The 19,555-nt window shown below is 41.5% G+C and overlaps 1 protein-coding gene and 1 long non-coding RNA gene across 4 annotated transcripts in view; one reads left to right on the forward strand and one right to left on the reverse strand.

Moving 5' to 3' along the window:
• NHERF4 (NHERF family PDZ scaffold protein 4) overlaps window positions 1-19,555 on the forward strand; it is a 396,171-nt gene that overhangs the window by 348,159 nt on the left and 28,457 nt on the right. For all 3 annotated transcript variants that reach the window (XM_075190611.1, XM_075190612.1, XM_075190613.1), the window contains one exon: window positions 9,132-9,239. In XM_075190611.1, the coding sequence (XP_075046712.1) occupies window positions 9,132-9,239 (108 nt within the window). The remainder of the gene's footprint in view (window positions 1-9,131; window positions 9,240-19,555) is intronic.
• Window positions 1-19,555, reverse strand: part of LOC142107281 (uncharacterized) — a 169,400-nt gene that overhangs the window by 67,277 nt on the left and 82,568 nt on the right. The gene's annotated exons all lie outside the window — the stretch shown is intronic.

The raw sequence follows: 19,555 nt of genomic DNA on the forward strand, positions 1-19,555 counted from the left end.
CACGACTGCCACCCGGTAACCTGAATATCATTCATTCCTCATTTCCTGCTTCTTCCCTGGCTGTCAGGCCAGCAATCAGCTCTGCACATGCGCAGGTAATCATCTCACCTGTGTTCATCTGTTCCGCTCATCCATTGGTTACCTCTCATTTATAAGACTCATCCCAGCACCTCTCAGTGCTGGTTCTTCTCATCAGATTCCTGGCCTGGAAGCAGCTCATGCACTCTGCTGTGCAATCACCTATTACCTGCACCACTCGTTAGTGGTAACTACTGCAGATCATCGCTACCATTTCTCCAAGTGTATTGCTGCAACTCACCTATTACCTGCTCCACTCGTTAGCGGTAACTACTGCAGATCTAGTGCCTACATTCTTCTCTGTACTAGGTTCTCTATCACCGCTCATTGGGATCTCCCCTAGAAGGCCGCGACCTGCAGAGTGGGAGCTGCCAAGCCCAAATTCCTTTGCGGGAACCTCTGGTGAAAACCTTACACTCTGTTAGATTCCACGCCTCGGGGTGAAGTACTGTAATACCCCGCGTGGTGTTATTTAGAGTAATACGTTGAAATTGCACCAGAGAGTTAAGGAGATTTATTCAGAGATTTAAAATACCACAAGTGTATTCTTAACTTACTTCCTTTTATTAATAAGAACTACTCTGTTATTTTTAAACATTATCTTATCACTTTGAAACTATTTACAATTGACAAACCTTTACATTTACCATACTAATAACACTAATAATTTATTGGAATTCTATGCTTATGGATGTTTCTGCCAGAGCAAATTATTAATCTTCACATATATATATATATATATATATATATATATATAATTACCTAACATTAATACATAACTTAACACGATTAAGGTTGGATGCCTTGAACTATGGTCTTCCCAGGATTTTTGAATTCTTTGTAACCTGGCATTTCTGGGAATGGTATCTCCCGTACAAGATTGGATCCCACCATCTGAATGGCGGCCTCTTTGAAATCCAAAAAATTATGTTCTGGTAATTGCATACGAAGTAATCTCAATTGTATCTTAACATTATCATTATTCACTCCGTCAATAAACTGATTCACCAGGGTCTCCTCCACATTCCTTACTTCATCTTCATCTACTGCTTGTATAGCCTGTTAGGATAATTTTACCTCTCCTCTATCAAGTACCTTCAGATATCAGTGAGATAAGATGCTGGTTAACCAGGAGATCAGTAATCAAGACACAGACATGCCAATGTCAAGATAGAACTGAGCTGTGCTCATTTATTTGTGGGATACATTTATACATGAAAAAGCGTTTGATCTGGTTATAGAATAGAAACACATGATTAATATTTTGCTGAGTAAATAAAATCTTCTGACAAAGCTAGTTAGTTCTCTTCATGTCACTTTTATGGGTTCTTATCAACTTTCACTGGAGCCAGTACTCCCAATGTCCTCATCCATTATCCCCTGTCCTAGGGGTCTTTGAGATAGTTCAAGGCTGGAGCTGGTGATTACACTGAATGTATTTTTAAGGCAAATACTAAGATTTTTAACTCCTTCACATATCATTATTACCATCATTATTGAGGACCTAGAAATGCTCTCACAATCTCCCTCCTTTTAATAATATATATAAAAGGTTAAAAATGTTAAGGCCTGAAATCTAACGCAGCCCAGACTAAATTTGTACAGTCTCTTGTGAGAAAGCAAGGGTCTTTCACCATTCACCCGGGACCGAGTAGAGATATCAGCACTTCTGCCCCTGTTTATTCAAAAAGTATATTTTCTTCATGCCTCTGCTGTAATCTCTGTATATCTTTTCTGAACGTACATGACATATACCAGTTCCATACTATCAATATGATCAATACCACAGTGATAATGAATAGTGGGTGTAATGCCCATACACAAACACTAGTGTTATGCTGCAACATACATGTTTGAAATACTGCAGCTTGTTGTGGGCAAACAGGTCCCATGTCTGTGTTATCACAGAGATCTAGGTTATGTGTCCAGTGTGACCAGCGTCGTCTTGCAGTGTGATGCGTGCACCCAGGAGTCTCAGTTCTGGAGTTTCACTGATGTGGGGGTGGCCAGCAAGACCTGATACGGACCCTCGAACCTTGGTTCAAAAGTTCTCCTCACGTGTTTCTTTAAATACACCCAATTGCCAGGATTCAGCTTATGCGGCTGTAGGTCTGAATCAGGCTCTGGAAGTGAAGAAAATGCTAGAACATACAAATAGTTCAAATGGTCAGTTAGACTTCTCATATAGCTAGTCAAATCTCCATGTTTATGTTGTAATTGCTGTGGTTAATAAACACCCTTGCTATTCCTATTTGGCACAGTTCTTACACTGAACAAGGCTATGGGCAGGCATTCTGGGCATGTTTTTTTTTCAGCTATGATTTTCTGAATCTTCAGTTTCAATGTCCCATTCAACCTTTCTACTCGCCCACTAGGCTGTGGTCTGTACGGCACATGAAAAGCTTGCTGTATGCCTAGATCTGTCATTATGTGTTGCATTATTTCCCCTGTGAAGTGTGTACCTCTATCTGATTCAATTACCTCAGGGACACGATACCTGCACACAATCTCACCAATCAGTCTTTACGTAGTTGCTTTTGCTGTTGCCTTGGCTACTGGCCAAGTCTCCGGCCATTTACTGAAAAGATCTGCACAGACTAGAACATATTCATATATTCCAGATTTAGGCAGTTGTATATAGTCTATCTGTAGTCTTTGAAAAGGATAAAAGGCTTTTGAAGTTGTACCTTGTGACGTTTTTACCCTTTTTCCTGGATTTGAAGTTCCACAGATCCAGCAGGCCTGAACATAGTCTGTAGCAGCTTTATTGAATCCTGGAGCTATCCAATGGTGATGGACCACGCTGGTCATCTGTTCCTTCCCCAGGTGCAGCTGTCCATGAGCTATTTGTAACATGGGAGGGAACAAAACCTGTGGAAGACAAAGTTTATCATTCAGTTTCCACATGCCAGCGCAATCTTCTTGTGCTCCTAATCGTTTCCCTATTTCTTTCTCCAATGGTCCTGTTTGTTGTAGAAATTTTTTAGATCAGTGTAGTCAGACATTTCTTTCTGTACTGTGTATACTTCTCTTTCAGGCTTTCTCTTACCTGCCTTTTTTTGCTTCTGCATCTGCGCAACGTGTTCCCTTTTGAAACAAAAGTCTCATTCCTTGTATGTGCTTCTATTTTAATTACGGCAACCTTATGTGGCAATTGCAATGCTCTAAACAAGTTTCTTATTAGATTGCCATGCTGTATGTCCTTACCACTAGAGGTCTTGAAATCTCTGCTCTTCTATATTGGACCAAAGTCCTGCGTCACTCCCCAAGCATACCTGGAATTCTTGTAGATATTGGCAGTGGTTCCTTCTGCATATTCCAATACTTTGGTGAGTGCTATCAATTCAGCAGCTTGTGCTGACAGTGGATGATAGTGGTCCTGAGTCAACTATTTCATTTTCTGTAGTCACCGCGTATCCTGTAAATGGTGATCCGTTATCATAATACCTGGAACCATCTACAAAAAGTTCATACACAGCATTAGACAAGGGAGAGTCTGTAACATTTGGAAGAGTCTGTGTTTCCATATCCATAAGAGCGAGGCAGTCATGTGAAAAAGAAAAATTGTGGTTACTATTTTCACCCAATTCATGGTCATCACTATCACAATTTCTTTCTTCTGACGGCTCTTGTTCTTCACTATTATTCCCTCCTTTTGAATCTTGAGATTCATACATTAGGGGTAACAATGTTGCTGGATTTAATACTGTGCACCGTTTGATTGTGACATGTGAAGCACTTAACAAAGTGGCCTCGTACTTAGTCTGGCTCCTGAAAGGTGTTTTTACCTGTTGTATCGCTTGTACTCTTTAGTGCCCTATGAAATGCAATGTCCTAAGAAAATTACCTTCTGTGCTGCTTGGAGCTTGGATTTGGACACTCTGCAGTCCTGCTGGGCCAAAAAGGTTAGTAGAGAAATATCCTGCAGTCCTTCTTCATCTGACCTGGTAATTTACATCAAAAACATCTGCCAGTCATGTCCTCACCTTGATTCCTTTGTCTTGCACTTACTGTTTCTGTTCCTTTTGGCTGCTCCCTTACTTGCAATGTTCCTGTTCCCTGTACCAGGTGTACATTTGCCTGAGGAGTCTTTTGGGCCTCCTTTTCCCTTTTTTCTGCTTCCTGGTCCTCCAGTTCTCCAAGTACCTGTAGCAAAGATTACATTTTCATAGTCATTCTTTAAACTATTCAAAAACGTTGTCTTTAACATTCTTTAACCATCTGGGGTTTCTGTAGAAAAACCATCCTTTTGTCTGGTAGTTAACTTATCCAAATACATCCTTACTGAATCATTTCTCTGTGTTATGTCTGATGCTGCTGGTGCTTTTAATTTTTGTTTATGATACCACCATTGTACTCTGGCTAGAAATTCAAGACCACTGTTATACGTATTTCTTTCTTCTACAGGGGGTGCAGGATGAGTAATAGCCCCCCTGTCACCTTCTGGTGCTCTTGCTGTTAACCCCTTTATTTGAGTCATCACTCCTATTATTAGCACCTTCGGCAGTATTGGCATCAAAGTTTGGGTTAGGCACCCTTTGTATTCTGACTGGATACATATTAGTGTGAGAATGCAATACCTGCTTTTCCAATGTTATTCTTCTTATCACCCTTGGATTTGTTGTTTCTTTTAATGGACTGATATTGTGATCCTTCAAGAGGCTTACCATCATTGGTATCTTGGAAACATTTTCCTTTCTCCTGCAAGAATTATCTGTACAAGGAGGTGCATTAGATTCCACATTGCAAACACTGTCTCTCAGGATAATCATTTATTTCATTATTAGCAGACTGAGAATGGATTTGACTTGGGGTTTGAAACGTGATTGATGGAGTGTTACCTGCGTCCACTGGGGTCACTGAATGAGTTTCTAATTGTGAATGCCCCTTTTTGTGCTGCTAACTGCACTATGTGACCTGCCTGTTGAGGTACTGGTGGTGTATCTGGTCTATTGTCTGGTTGCTGCGGTGGAGCTGTAGGGTCCACATAAGGTGGTGGCATGTCTAATAGACCTGTACCTATGTGTGCATCCTCTCTTCTTTTCTTTTTTCTCATCTCTAATGATACTGTATACCACATGTTAACCACATCTGCTTGTCCTTTTCTGCTTATCCATGCTTTATTGGTGTCTTGAAATGTTTTCCACTTTTCTGGATCTAGTGTGCCCTGTAATGGGAAACCTGCTCTGTCAAATATTAGTTTTATATTTTTTAGAGATTTCTTTCCTTCTCTGCATTCTAATATCTCTGTGGGTTTTATAGACCCACCAACTTTGCTAGTATGTACCCCCATTTTATTCAAAGTTGATCAATTTCTGAATATACTGTACTGTCGGGTTGCTTTACCGCATGCACTCTTATAGCAGTTATCTGTATTTTACAGATAATTATACCTCAATACCACCGTTCAAAAACCTCTTAATTCCTTCTATTCCGGCTGAAAAATATTTGCATACTATACAAAGAAATATAATCAGAAAACAAACAATAAGAACGGCCATGCAAATCTCTGTTGCAGCTGTAACCATTTTTGCTTTCTTATTTTATAATCATCAGAATATCCTTTTACAATTTCATTACGTAACCCAGGTAATGGTACTGACCTCAAATGTTTTTGTCAATCGTTGTAGAATTTGCTCTACATTTTTCTTTACTCCTGAGGGCCAGGAGGTAACTTCTCTCAAAGCAGAGCCTTTGAGTTGTCCAATAAGGATCTCCACCTGTTGCGATTCAGTAAGTGGGTATAAGCGAATCATAGATCGTATCTTGTTCTTGAATTCAATTAGGTTGTTGTGGTCTGCATCATGAAGATCCCCAGAATAGGTGGGCAACAAGGGAGCGCCAAAGTAGTATGGCAATGTTATGAGATTAAGTGGAAACGTCTGTGGGGCTCTAGGCCTGGGGCCACTGTCACTTGCTCCAGATCATTCCCCCATTTCTTGCCGTTCTTGTGACATTATCTGTACTCTGGATTCCTCCTTACTTTGGACTCTGGAATCCTGTTCGTGAAGCCAAAAATATGTTTGTAATACCCCGCGTGGTGTTATTTAGAGTAATACGTTGAAATTGCACCAGAGAGGTAAGTAGATTTATCCAGAGATTTAAAATGACACAAGTGTATTCTTAACTTACTTCCTTTTATTAATAAGAACTACTCTGTTATTTTTAAACATTATCTTATCACTTTGAAACTATTTACAATTGACAAACCTTTACATTTACCATACTAATAACACTAATAATTTATTGGAATTCTATACTTATGGATGTTTCTGCCAGAGCAAATTATTAATCTTCACATGTATGTGTACATATATATATATATATATATATATATATATATATATATATATAATTACCTAACATTAATACATAACTTAACACGATTAAGAAATTAATTTCTCAACAGAACTTTAAGACCCACATCATATATTTCAATAATTATTTGTAAAAGTGGTGCACATGGTTGGGGCCCATAAATTACTTTTTCACGCCAAATTAACTAGTGATCTTTTGTATTACACAGTCTCTTTTGTGTGTATTCACAGACCTCTCTATTTCTCTCCTCTCACACTGTCCTCAGTACATAGCAAAGTCTCTGTTTAGTGTGATTTCACAGATCTCTATACTGCTTATTTGTTTTCAGCACTTTCCTTTTTACTCACACCTCTCTTTGGCTCACTTCTTCTCTTCTTATACTTTCTTCACTTTTAATCTGCTTATATATCGATTTGTCTGGTTTTCATTCTGTCCCTATTTTTCTCTCTCAGTCTATGCAGACACAGGGATCTCTCTCAGCGATCCTGAGTATCACACTCCTCTCACACTGTCACCCCTGGCAACCACCAACGACCCCCAACTGTCACTTCTCCCTCAAGAAATATAATTAATATTTTTTAAACTTTATAAACACTTTTAACAATTAACAAATTAAATTAACAAATTAAAAACATATAGATACACCCCAGGGTACTCAGATTTTGGGGTATCACAGTACCATCAATCCCAGACAGAACAGAAGGATCCCACTCATCCTAATGAATCCTGACACAATCACAGATTAGCCCAGTGGTTCCCAAACTTTTGCAGTTCGCGGCACCCTTAGAGTCTCCATAATTTTTTTAAGGCACCCCTCCAAAATAATTACCGAGCAGTCCTGTTTTAGAAGTAGTTGGGTCAAAAAATTGTAATAAGTATTTAGGTCAGGACAGAAATGCTTATTTAGTGTCACAGCTCTTCTGCCATGCTGTCCCCCTCCTGTCCCTTTCCTCTGTCCCCCTCCTGTCACTCTGCTCTGTCCCCTCCTGTCACGCTGTCACTTTCCTCTGTCCCCTCCTGTCACTCTCCTCTGTCCCCTCCTGTCACGCTGTCACTCTGCTCTGTCCCCTCCTGTCACGCTGTCACTCTGCTCTGTCCCCTCCTGTCACGCTGTCACTCTGCTCTGTCCCCTCCTGTCACGCTGTCACTCTGCTCTGTCCCCCCTGTCACGCTGTCACTCTGCTCTGTCCCCTCCTGTCACGCTGTCACTCTGCTCTGTCCCCTCCTCTCACGCTGTCACTCTGCTCTGTCCCCTCCTGTCACGCTGTCACTCTCCTCTGTCCCCTCCTGTCACGCTGTCACTCTCCTCTGTCCCCTCCTGTCACGCTGTCACTCTCCTTTGTCCTCTCTCACTTTGCCCCCTCTGCCGTACGCCAGCTATAAAAAATCAAACATATGATACGACAGCTGTGTGAGAGAGGAGGATGCTGGGTCCCAGCGCCGCACGGATTGGTAAGTGTTTCTGTTTGATTTTTTTTTATGGCTGGCCCGCGGCACCCCTGAGACTGCGCCGCGGCACCCCTGGGAGCCGCGGCGCACAGTTTGGGAACCGCCGGATTAGCTTATGCTGAGTAGGCTAATTGTGATTGGCTAAGAGGTGAAAGGCCACAGTGGGTCCTATTGCTCTTCCCTGCTGTGGATAGACTGGAATAAGGGAGCTGTACTGTGCATAGTAGATAGCTCAATACTGGGACATCTATAGAAGATGTACTGTATAATGGGTTCATGTGGAGCTGTTCTGCATACAGGTGTCATGGTGGGACCTGTACTGCATAAAGATGGTATGTATAATGCTGTATACAGCGAATATAGTAGTTTACTATATGTAATAGATATTTAAGACTGTATTTAATACTTTGTATTTGAGGCTGTATATATACTGGATGATAATTTAAGGATGTACTATATACTAGTATACTGTGCATTTGTGTCTGATTAATCAGGTGGGGATTAAGACAGGTATCACAGGAGGAATCCAACTCAGATTTTGCTCACTTCTCACAGGATTGGAAAAACTTGTGTTTGGTCCCAAATCAAAAGTCCAGCTTTCCTATGCCACCCTAGACAATTATTGATGATCTCTGAAAGTCATAGTGTAGTTGACACTGATTAAGTTAAATATTAAACACATCAGCTCATTGCATAGAATGTCTTATTTTTTTGATAGTGACTTTATATATCTTGTTAATAATTCTCATTTGATCAGTCAGTCTGTCTATATGATCTTAAAAAAAAGATCCTTCCCACTTATAAATTATTATGCAGTACAATACATAAGTTAGTTAAAGTAAAACAGGCTAACACTATGTGGACATTTTTATTAGATAGAAATGCTCTTCCCACATAATAAATGTCTCATCCCATAAGCAGATATTTTTTTGATAGTGGTGATGTAGCAGAGTAAGGTAGATCAAATTTGAATTGCCACAGGATACTTGTGCAGACAGATAACTCTAAAATAAAAACAGATTTTTGGTAGTGTCATTTAAATTATATATTATGAGTAAGATGATGGGTATTCATACAAAATAAAAGAAAATATCTCATAAGACACCTGGAAATTAACCTTACTATGGTATAGATGTAGAAAATAATAAGTGATGTTCTCCATATTCGAGGGTCACTTATTGAAATATTGTATCAATACAAAGGAAAACATAGTGAATACTTTGCAGTACATTTTTTGGAGACGTAATAATTTTTTTTTATTTGTTTTCATGTTTTGACTCAACTAGATTGATGTTTCACCTCTACTTTTCTATGAAGACAAGAACTGTCATAAAAATTCTGATGTTGTAAATGAATCAATTCCAAAAGAATTACCTGCATCTAATGCTACACAGGTGAGGTGATATATCGGCGACATGTTGGGACTCAACATAAAAGAATGTGTCTAATTGACCCAAAGTCAGAAAACGGGTGTTCTTCCTTTCTCTAAGTGTAAAATTATGCAAATTTGTACTTTGCATGCCCACAAAAAAAAAAATATGCCCTGTCAGTATCCGTATCACTTGTAGGGGCCTGAATGCAGATGCAAATACAAGCTGATTAAGATGACAATCGCCAGCATTAGCTAGCCACTTCTGATAAGCTAAATGTGGATTCACCTCTGAAGCTGACAGGTGCTTTCTTCATTACTCGTGCCTATCTTATATGATATTGTGGACATATTTTAGATATTTTTTTTGCTACATTCATTCATACACAAGAAGATTAATATTAATATATAACTTAATATTTCAACACTAGACACTAAAATGCTTAACTCACTAACAAAAGATGCCTGGCTCTTAACTTTTTCCTCAACCATAATGCAGAAGTTGTGGCCCTGCAAGAGAAATACTTCTCTTTAGCTCCCACAAGGTTCTCAGATTCTCACTACACATTTTTTTAAGGTAAATTGTATCCACAGGCATAACATAGGAGCAATTCTCTTTAGGAACTTCCCTTTTACTTCTAAAAATATTATTGCAGACAGAACGGTAAGGAACCTCATCATGGTTACTAGAAGACAATCTAGTAACCCTGGTTTCCCTCTGTGCTCCTCCTGCCAGATTCCTTTCAGACAGTAAGTACTTTATTAAGTACTTAATAAAGCAAATGTACATAGGCAGTGTTCACTAGTAGTCTTTGTAGATTTCAACCTTAATGGCTCCAAGCAACACCTTGTAACCACTTCTAAGATAGCCAATTCATTTAGACCATTCCTCACTGAGCATGACCTGTTTGAATTTTGGCAATCACAGTACATGGGGAGAGAAACGACACTTTTTTTTCTGCACCCATATCATTCACACTAGAATAGACTTCATCTTCACAGACAAATTGGTTCTGTTTTGTTCACTTGGAGGCTTCAGTGTGTTCCTGTGCAGGAGCGACGCTGCACCTATAAAAAGCTCCCCTCCCCCCCACCTGTGATAATGTAATTGCAGGAGGTATGATGGAGTAGCACACTGTGCATGCTCCAGCAGAGCATGCACAGACTCCATTGTGCATGCCTACTAGGTGTGATGACATTATCAGTAAATAAAGAAAATATGTACCAAGGTTCTAAAATAATGTCAATTTACAAATAAAAAATATTGTATTTTACCTAATATATCTAACTGCGAGTGCGCTCATCTAGAATGGGATGCCATTCCCTATAGTCAGGGGCGGATTGGGAACTTAAAGTGGCCCTGGAAAAAAGTCTGAAAGTGGCCTCATGTGGGCGGGGCCAAATAAATGGTAGGCGGGGCCCAGTATGTGTGTGTACCCACTGTGTCTGTCCCCGTATGTGTGTGCGCTCACTGTGTCTGTGTGCCTACTGTATGCACCAGAGTATGTGTGTCCTGTTCTTGTCGATTTTCCTACCTGTGACTGTTGGTGTCTTTAGCCTAGTTGTTGCTTGTCTGGATCCTGGAATGTTGAGAGTCCTATCTGGAAAAAAAAGGGTACATTAAATTAAGAAAACTCCAATGAGCGTTAAATCAATAGCACACATGTTTAATAATTAGGCCTCCCTCTAGCTCCATTAAAATAAAAGTATTCACATTTGATAAATAGATCTATTTCCCTCCAACCAACCCAAACATTACATTTAATAGTATCCGCATTTAATAAATTAACTTATTTCCCTACGTCCAAACAGGACCAGCAATAAATAGCATTTACATTTAATAAATATAACCATTTCCCAAAATCATCCCTTGCCTTAATTTATTCGTATTCACATTTAATAAATAGCCCTCCTCCCCTAAAATCAGCCCCATATTCAATTAATAGCCCCAAACTAGCATTAAATTGAAAGTCCTGCCTCCTCATTTTAAATTATTAGGCCCCCCACTATTAAACTAAATTGCCCCACCATCACCCATTAGTCACCACCTAACTCACACCCCCATTTCATTGCCATAAACCCCCCTGCCCCCACCCCCATTTCATTGTCATATGCCCTCCTGTCCTTATCCTTTTTCATTGTCATATGACCCCAGTCCTCACCCCCATTTCATTGCCATAAGAACCCCTGCCCACACACTATACTGACATAAGCCCGCTGCCCTCACCCCCATTACAGTGACATAAGCCCCCCTGCACACACACTATAGTGACATTAGCCCCCTGTCCACACACACTATAGTGACATTAGCCCCCTGTCCACACACACTATAGTGACATTAGCCCCCTGTCCACACACACTATAGTGACATTAGCCCCCTGTCCACACACACTATAGTGACATTAGCCCCCTGTCCACACACACTATAGTGACATTAGCCCCTTGTCCACACACACTATAGTGACATTAGCCCCCTGTCCACACACACTATAGTGACATTAGCCCCCTGACTACACACACTATAGTGACATTATCCCCCTGCATACACACTACATTGACATAAGGTCTCCTGTCCTGACCCTCATTACATAGCCACAACACTAGCACACGCTACATTGACATAAAACACCCTCACACTTACCTTATTCCAGCGGCGCTTCCTGCACAGTACACATGGGACGGCACCAGTCACATGGTGTGCGTCCCATGTGACCTTTGTTAATTACTAGATAGGACAAGGACACGGCCACGCATCGGGGCTGGGTTTATGATCAGTTCCTCGGCCACAACGATGTTCCCCTAATGGCACTTCTGATTCAGGGGGCCTCAGCTGTCCCCGCAATCCATCCCCCCCCGCAATCCGTCCCCATATTAGGATGGCCCTGATTGTCGGCCGGCATCCATGATAAAAATAAAAAAAAACAGATTAAAAATAAAGATGTAATAAAACAAAACCATCAAGTAGCCGACGGTCGGCCTCATCAGGCCCCCGGCCTACCGGTAAAATTCCCGGTAAGCCCAATGGCCAATCCACCCCTGCCTATAGTACACAAAATTTATCACATAATATAGAAAGCTCCAAGCAGGGTTTTTCTTTCAGAGTCACTGAAAAGTAAGCTCATGTCAACTCCCCAGGATGGAATGGTCCTCTGTCCCCAGCTCTCCAAGATCTACCATTGATAAAATAGTTGTATTACACCGCACCAGGGGGACCAATACTACTCATGTATAGTGTATATCAAATAATTTCCTATACTGGAGGGTGCACTCACACACTTTATTAGAGTCAATATTATATGCAAAAAAAGAAAGAAGAGTGTGTTAGAATAGCGAGGCACTCGCATGGTCTGATGTCTAAAACTTATAACTTTATTAGTACATATTAAAAGTAATAGTGAATTGAGTCCATCCAAGAACCTATAGCAAAAATATTAAAAGTTGAATATAGAAATGATAACTGAAGATAACTATTACTGTTAAGATAGGTAGTGACAAAGACTACCTAGCCGCAACGCTGCTCAAAAGTAGTATTTTGATAAGATTGTAAATAATACTATTATGAATGAGCTTGACCATATAAAGGAACCAGTAACGTGAGTCCACATGCATCTCCTGATATATATAATAAGGAGATTCCCTATATGATATTAGGGATTCAATATTCCCTGTTAGTATCTATCAAAGCTATGATTTAATTAATTATCATGCATTAGAAGAGTTATACCAACTCATCACTTGGTTAGTAATACACACATAGGACTGTAATACTTTAGCGTAATTGTGTTGCCAAGATCATAGTAGTAAACACAGCTCTAGGTGAAGACGAGGTTAAATTAACTCGTGCCGCTCATGCCGCTGGTTACTAATATTTGCATAGATCTTATACAGCGTATCTTGAGTGTCCCAAAAAAGATTACTATACCTAGCAGGACCTTAGGTTAGAGCGAGGTTGAATTAGCTCATAACATATATTTAGCAATCTTATAGACAAAGTTGGTGTACAATAGCTTCAATTAGTTGCAAAGGTCCCCTGCTTATTATCATGCTCGTGGAAGAGAGAGGGTTATATAATAGGTCTCGCTATACTGTGAACATGATAGTATAACTAATATGTTCTGACTCGTAAAAGATGTCTGATCTGAAGTGATTCCTAAAGGATAGCAGGGCTAAGTATGAGAGGGGCTATGGTATGTGGATTCTGATATCTTCCTATTGTTACTGTGTGGACATGCCGGATCCACAGCTTGGCCGCAGGCCAATCACGGCCACGAACTCCCAGCCGGGATGAGGTCATAGGGGAGCGACCCGCCGGGGGATATAGACGGCGTCCACGTGGAGGCCCGGGAGTTCGGTGGTCGGCAGAGCTGGAGAGAAGAGGACCAGCGGCGACTTGGAGGACTGAAGACAGCAGGGTAAGTCCAGACAGAGAGCCCTTGTCAGGGCTACGAGCTAACCTGTCTGGTGAAGGTAGAGCAGAGCAGATCGCAGCGGAGCAAGAGCACAGCAGTAAGTCCGGGCGGCCAGCACTAGCAGGACAGAAGAGGAGCTACGCTTACATCGCGAGCGGAGGACCTAGACCAGGTAAGACCCCAATGGGGACCACCTCTCCCGGGCCCACGCCCGCATTCTATCGATCACTATTCACCCGGGCCCAAGGCCTTCTTCCTTCGGGCATTAGGTTCGCCCTCCAGTTTGGTAGCTCTCATTAGGTCATATAGCCAGGCCTAGTTTCCCCCACAGGGCACCAGGCCCGGAGTAGACCCCATAGGGCACCAGGCCCTTAGTGTGCCCCATAGGGCACAAGGCCCTCAGGTCACCCCAGGCTTTAGGCCCCGGCGGTAGAAGCTTGCCTTCGTTTCCCTTCCCCCCCTTTCTCTCAGCATCCTCCCGTAGGGGGCAGAGTAGGGCAGGAACGCACATACGGCTGCCTTGATATTATGTGTTTGCATTGGGGTATTGTACTGTGCAATTGAGTATTGTATTGGGGTATTGTACTGTTGTGGTTGGGCTTATACGGTGTAGTAGGTGGTAGGGGTGTGTTGTGTACTCTCCGTAGGGGTCGGAAGGTGGTGTGTCGGGACAGATCGCTGGGTGGCGCTTAACTCGTCCGCTGGCCGTGCGTACGGCCTGGAAGGGGCAATTGGGGCGAGCTACGTACCACCCCCGGGAGACGGACTGCGTAGGGTCTCCCAAGCCGGTAAGTGCTGTCTATCCCCTTTCCCTTCCCCTACCGTGTAGATTCGAGGTAGGACAGGCCCTTGGGCGGCGGTGTGGCACGACTTCTTCGCGGGCTGGGGGAGATCAGGGTTTCCCTCGGTGCCTTGGGAGTAGTGTAGCACAGCCCTTCTGAGCTCCGGGGGCGGTCAGGGCGTTCCGCGGTTCCACTGGGGCAGTGCAGCCCTGCCCTTGTGAGTGCCGGGGTTTGTCACGGTCGTCCACGGTTCCATTGGGGTGTCTGGTCTGGGCTCCGGCAAGGTTGCCTGACTGTTCCAGGGCAGACGGTGTCTCGAGGAGTAAGACGGAGTCCGCCTGCACGCCGGCAGGATACTGACGGTTCCGGGTGGGGACTGTGATACCCCGCAGCGCACTGCCGGCAGAGTGAGTCTTGTCCCCAAATCCGGGTGGCCCTCCCCAGTGGGGAGTAGGGAGTTCGGGCGAGAACGTTCTCTACCCCGAACTCTTGTAGCCCGTGTGGCTTGGCCAGAATAAAACGGAGAGTCGCCAAGCGGGGCTGAGTAATCCTCTGTTCCTGGGCGGCATTCCGGACAGCCCCTTCCTTCCCCCGTTGTATTCGTGCCTCTGTTCCTCTCGCCTGCAGGGAGACCGTGACTGTAGCGGAAGTCTCCACCACTGGACGGGCCCCGCCCATAGCGACCCTCGGAATCAGGTGAGAACCTTTCCTCTCTTTTCAGGGGACTCTCCGAGACGTTCCTCGGGAGTGTCGCCCTCACAACTGATAGGTATTTCTAAAAGTCAAGAGAGCAGCGAACGAGGCGTCCGCCGACGCACGTTTCGCTATAAGGGCTTTTTCAAGGCAAGCCGAGCTAAGGTTGTAATTGGTCTTTTAAAGGGGATGAACCTCCCACTTAGAATGACGTCACATAGCAACGTTGTTGGCAACCCTGATGGTCACGTTATCAGGTCTGCCATTAGTCTAGGATATTTACAAGGGCAAACATTATACATAAGTATTAAACAGGAATAAATTGCAGTTGTTAACAACAAATAAAGCCTATTGTGTTGAGGGGTGAATAAAGAACGATGGATCAAGTGTGGACTCATTTTTTTAAACAACTTAACGAGAATCCTAGATCCTTATGTTTATTAAGTAAATTATATATTTTGCTAATATATTGTGGATAACAATTATAGGTTCTGCAGTCTCATATAATATACATATATAAAATACATCCTCAGATTGGGATGCATTGCACAAATATAAGGATTAAAGGTATAGTATAACTAGTGTATAGCTCTGAATAGTATCATTCATCAACATAATAGATAGACCTATTGATCCCATGATCAGGTCAACCATTAATATGGAGTATATGCAGATAGAGACATTTGCAAATACTGAAAATAAGCACTAATATGTAACCCACCTAAAGACTTCTCCCTAATAGAGAACTCCACCTTGTTAGGAGATGACTAGGGGTAATAATTGATAAATCATGTATAGACCTAGATATTTGATACTCTAAATATATGGCAGTTTGGATCATCTACTTATTTGGTACATTTCAAAAGTTATATATGACTATTTGATAATACCCTTATAAATTGACATCACATATCAATCATCAAAATAATATTTTGAAGTCATAACATATTGTTGAGAACAGGAATTGAAAGTGTAATAAGGTATTTAGTAACCTGTGGTTCTCAGTGATTATAAAATAATGTAAGTAATTGTTAATAGTTCCATGAGTTATGTCATTCATATAATTAGACTAAAGAAAAGAGTGAGTCATGAGTATCAAATAAGAAAAATAGGGTCCTATAATATAAGTGGGACCTTTTATTAAAGAGTGAGATGAAGCTAGTGCAACTTATTAAAAAGAAATAAGTGTAACAAATAATTTGTTATAAGTGAAAAATCCAAAATTAGGTTCACTGTATTATGAGTGAATGGTGAAAATAATAGAATATGGTGAAAAACTAATAGTGACGTGTAATATGTGTGTAAATAATGTATACGTGTTCATAAGATTATCGTAAGATAACTGATGGAGCTTGAGTATATGATAACTTGCTACATAGACATTGGTGGTTAAAATAAGAGTAATTGCCCTAATCTGTCCAGTTTCAAACGGGCTCTAAAAACCCACCTTTTTCTTTAAAGCCTTCCAGTCTCCCACTTAACTCCCTACCAGATCTTCTGCCTCTTCCCCTTCACTCCCCTTCCCTTATCCTCCTTCTCTCCCTCCCTCGTGTCTCTCTGTCTGTCTACCACACCCCTTAGATTGTACGCTCCTTCGAGCAGGGTCATCTCTCCTCCTGTCTTCACCACTTTAACTCTGCTCTCCAGCTACCTTGCCCTCCTCCTCCCCGTTCCCTCTTGCTCCCTCCTCTCCTCTCTGGGTGTTTCCCTGCCCTCCGTGTGCCCTCTTGGGCTCCGCCGTATGCGGGACCTTCCCCTCTCCCCTCCACCCGCCCCTCTAGCTGTGCTTTGAGATCTCAGAGTTACTGTGCATTTTGTTTACTGTATCGTGCTATCTCACCTTGTATTGTACTTGTTTGTCCCTGTACGGCGCTACGGATACCTAGTGGCGCCCTATAAATAAAAATTAATAATAAATAATAATAATAATTGATTATTATGATATCCAAAAGAAGGTAAGTAAAAAATATATCATTTTATACCTGGTCATAACATATATCATTAACTAATTGTAAGTCATTTAAAAGACCAATTACAACCTTAGCTCGGCTTGCCTTGAAAAAGCCCTTATAGCGAAACGCGCGTCGGTGTACGCCGCGTTCGCTGCTCTCTTGACTTTTAGAAATACTTACCAGTAACAATAGGAAGATATCATAATCCACATACCATAGTTCCTCTCATACTTAGCCCTGCTATCCTTTAGGAATCACTTCAGATCAGACATCTTTTATGAGTCAGAACATATTAGTTATACTATCGTGTTCACAGTATAGCGAGACCTATTATATAACCCTCTCTCTTCCACGAGCATGATAATAAGCAGGGGACCTTTGCAACTAATTGAAGCTATTGTACACCAACTTTGTCTATAAGATTGCTAAATATATGTTATGAGCTAATTCAACCTCGCTCTAACCTAAGGTCCTGCTAGGTATAGTAATCTTTTTTGGGACACTCAAGATACGCTGTATAAGATTTATGCAAATATTAGTAACCAGCGGTATGAGCGGCACGAGTTAATTTAACCTCGTCTTCACCTAGAGCTGTGTTTACTACTATGATCTTGGCAACACAATTACTCTAAAGTATTACAGTCCTATGTGTGTATTACTAACCAAGTGATGAGTTGGTATAACTCTTCTAATGCATGATAATTAATTAAATCATAGCTTTGATAGATACTAACAGGGAATATTGAATCCCTAATATCATAGAGGGAATCTCCTTATTATATATATCAGGAGATACATGTGGACTCACGTTACTGGTTCCTTTATATGGTCAAGCTCATTCATAATAGTATTATTTACAATCTTATCAAAATACTACTTTTGAGCAGCGTTGCGGCTAGGTAGTCTTTGTCACTACCTATCTTAACAGTAATAGTTATCTTCAGTTATCATTTCTGTATTCAACTTTTAATATTTTCGCTAAAGGTCCTTGGATGGACTCAATTCACTATTACTTTTAATATGTACTAATAAAGTTATAAGTTTTAGACACCAGACCATGGGAGTGCCTCGCTATTCTAACACACTCTTCTTTCTTTTTTTGCTCATAATATTAAGATTTACCATTGCCCTGCTTACAATATATAGGACAATAGCAGTTTGATACAAGAGGGTAAGTGCTACATATTGCATATTGGTCCAGTTGGATTGCACAAGTGGCCTATATGATCCTCTCACACAGTAATGTTGGTCAGGGGGCCAGATGGTTATTGTCTTGTTAATGTTTTCATTCTTTTTGCACTAGTTACCTTATTACATTCTCAGAAATTGTTTGTTATGGTAGCATTTTATTTGGTTACACATGTGTGGCATCTTTGCCTATTCAGAATTATACTCCCCCCTCTTTGTCAGGAACCTCTGACCTACAGTCCTTTAATATTGCTGACCCCTGATTGTTTCATGACTCAACCAGCGAGACAATATGCAGTCTCTCCATGCCCCCCAGGGCCTCCTGCATTTTAGCTAACCTATGTGCTAACTTAGCATGTCATAGCCTTCCCCACTGTCAGAAGCAATGGCTCACACTGCCATGTGCCAAACCATCCCTTCTACCTCCCCACTCTTCTTCCAGCTCCCCCAACCCTATTTAAGGAAAATAATCTCCTACCTTGCTTTAGGTGTACACACGGCTCCCAAGACCTGGACATAAAACCTGTCTCCTTCCTCACCACTGCTCATGGGTCTTGTGTTACTCGTATTCAATGTAAAAGGGCTCAATAGCCTCCAGAAAGAATGGAAGTGCTTTATCACTCTCAGGTTGTATAAGGGAGATCTGATCTTCCTTCAGGAGACACACTTTCTAGAAACATGAAATTCATTGTACACCATGCTTGCGATTAAAATAAAAGAAAGAAAGGAAATGGAGGGGTGGCAATCGAGCCAATCAACTCTTGCAGATAAAGAAGGCTACTACCTATCAAATCAATTAAACAGTCTTTGTACCATAGTTAATGTGTACAGCCATAATCAGAATCAACATTCATACCCTTGCAAACTAGATAGGCTTTCTCAAATTAGAAAAGGTGCCCCTATTGTTACTGGGGATGTCAATGAAGTATTGAACGCTACCTTAGACAGATCAGCCACTGGGGCCACTTCTCCAGCAAGTCAGATTTTCAGAAATGCAAATCCCTCTTAAGATTCATGAAATCCCAACTCCTCTACAAATCCTGGAAACCCCTAACTCTTAAATACACCTTCTCACCAATCCACAATTTGTAATACTGCATATATTTGAAATCGGCCTATGTTTACACACTTATCTGGTCTAATCATGCCCCTATATCCCGTAAACTATTGGGGTTCCAATTATGCATACCAATGAGAATAGATGTGCTTGAAAGCAGTGTCTTTATTATATACTAGAAGCACACAGGTAATAAATAGGCGCAGTCAATGGTGAAAATGCAGATACAGGTCTTTTGTAACCAGGCTAATGGGAAACTG

Source organism: Mixophyes fleayi, chromosome 11 (assembly GCF_038048845.1).
Source record: "Mixophyes fleayi isolate aMixFle1 chromosome 11, aMixFle1.hap1, whole genome shotgun sequence".
Classification (NCBI taxonomy): Eukaryota; Metazoa; Chordata; class Amphibia; order Anura; family Limnodynastidae; genus Mixophyes; species Mixophyes fleayi.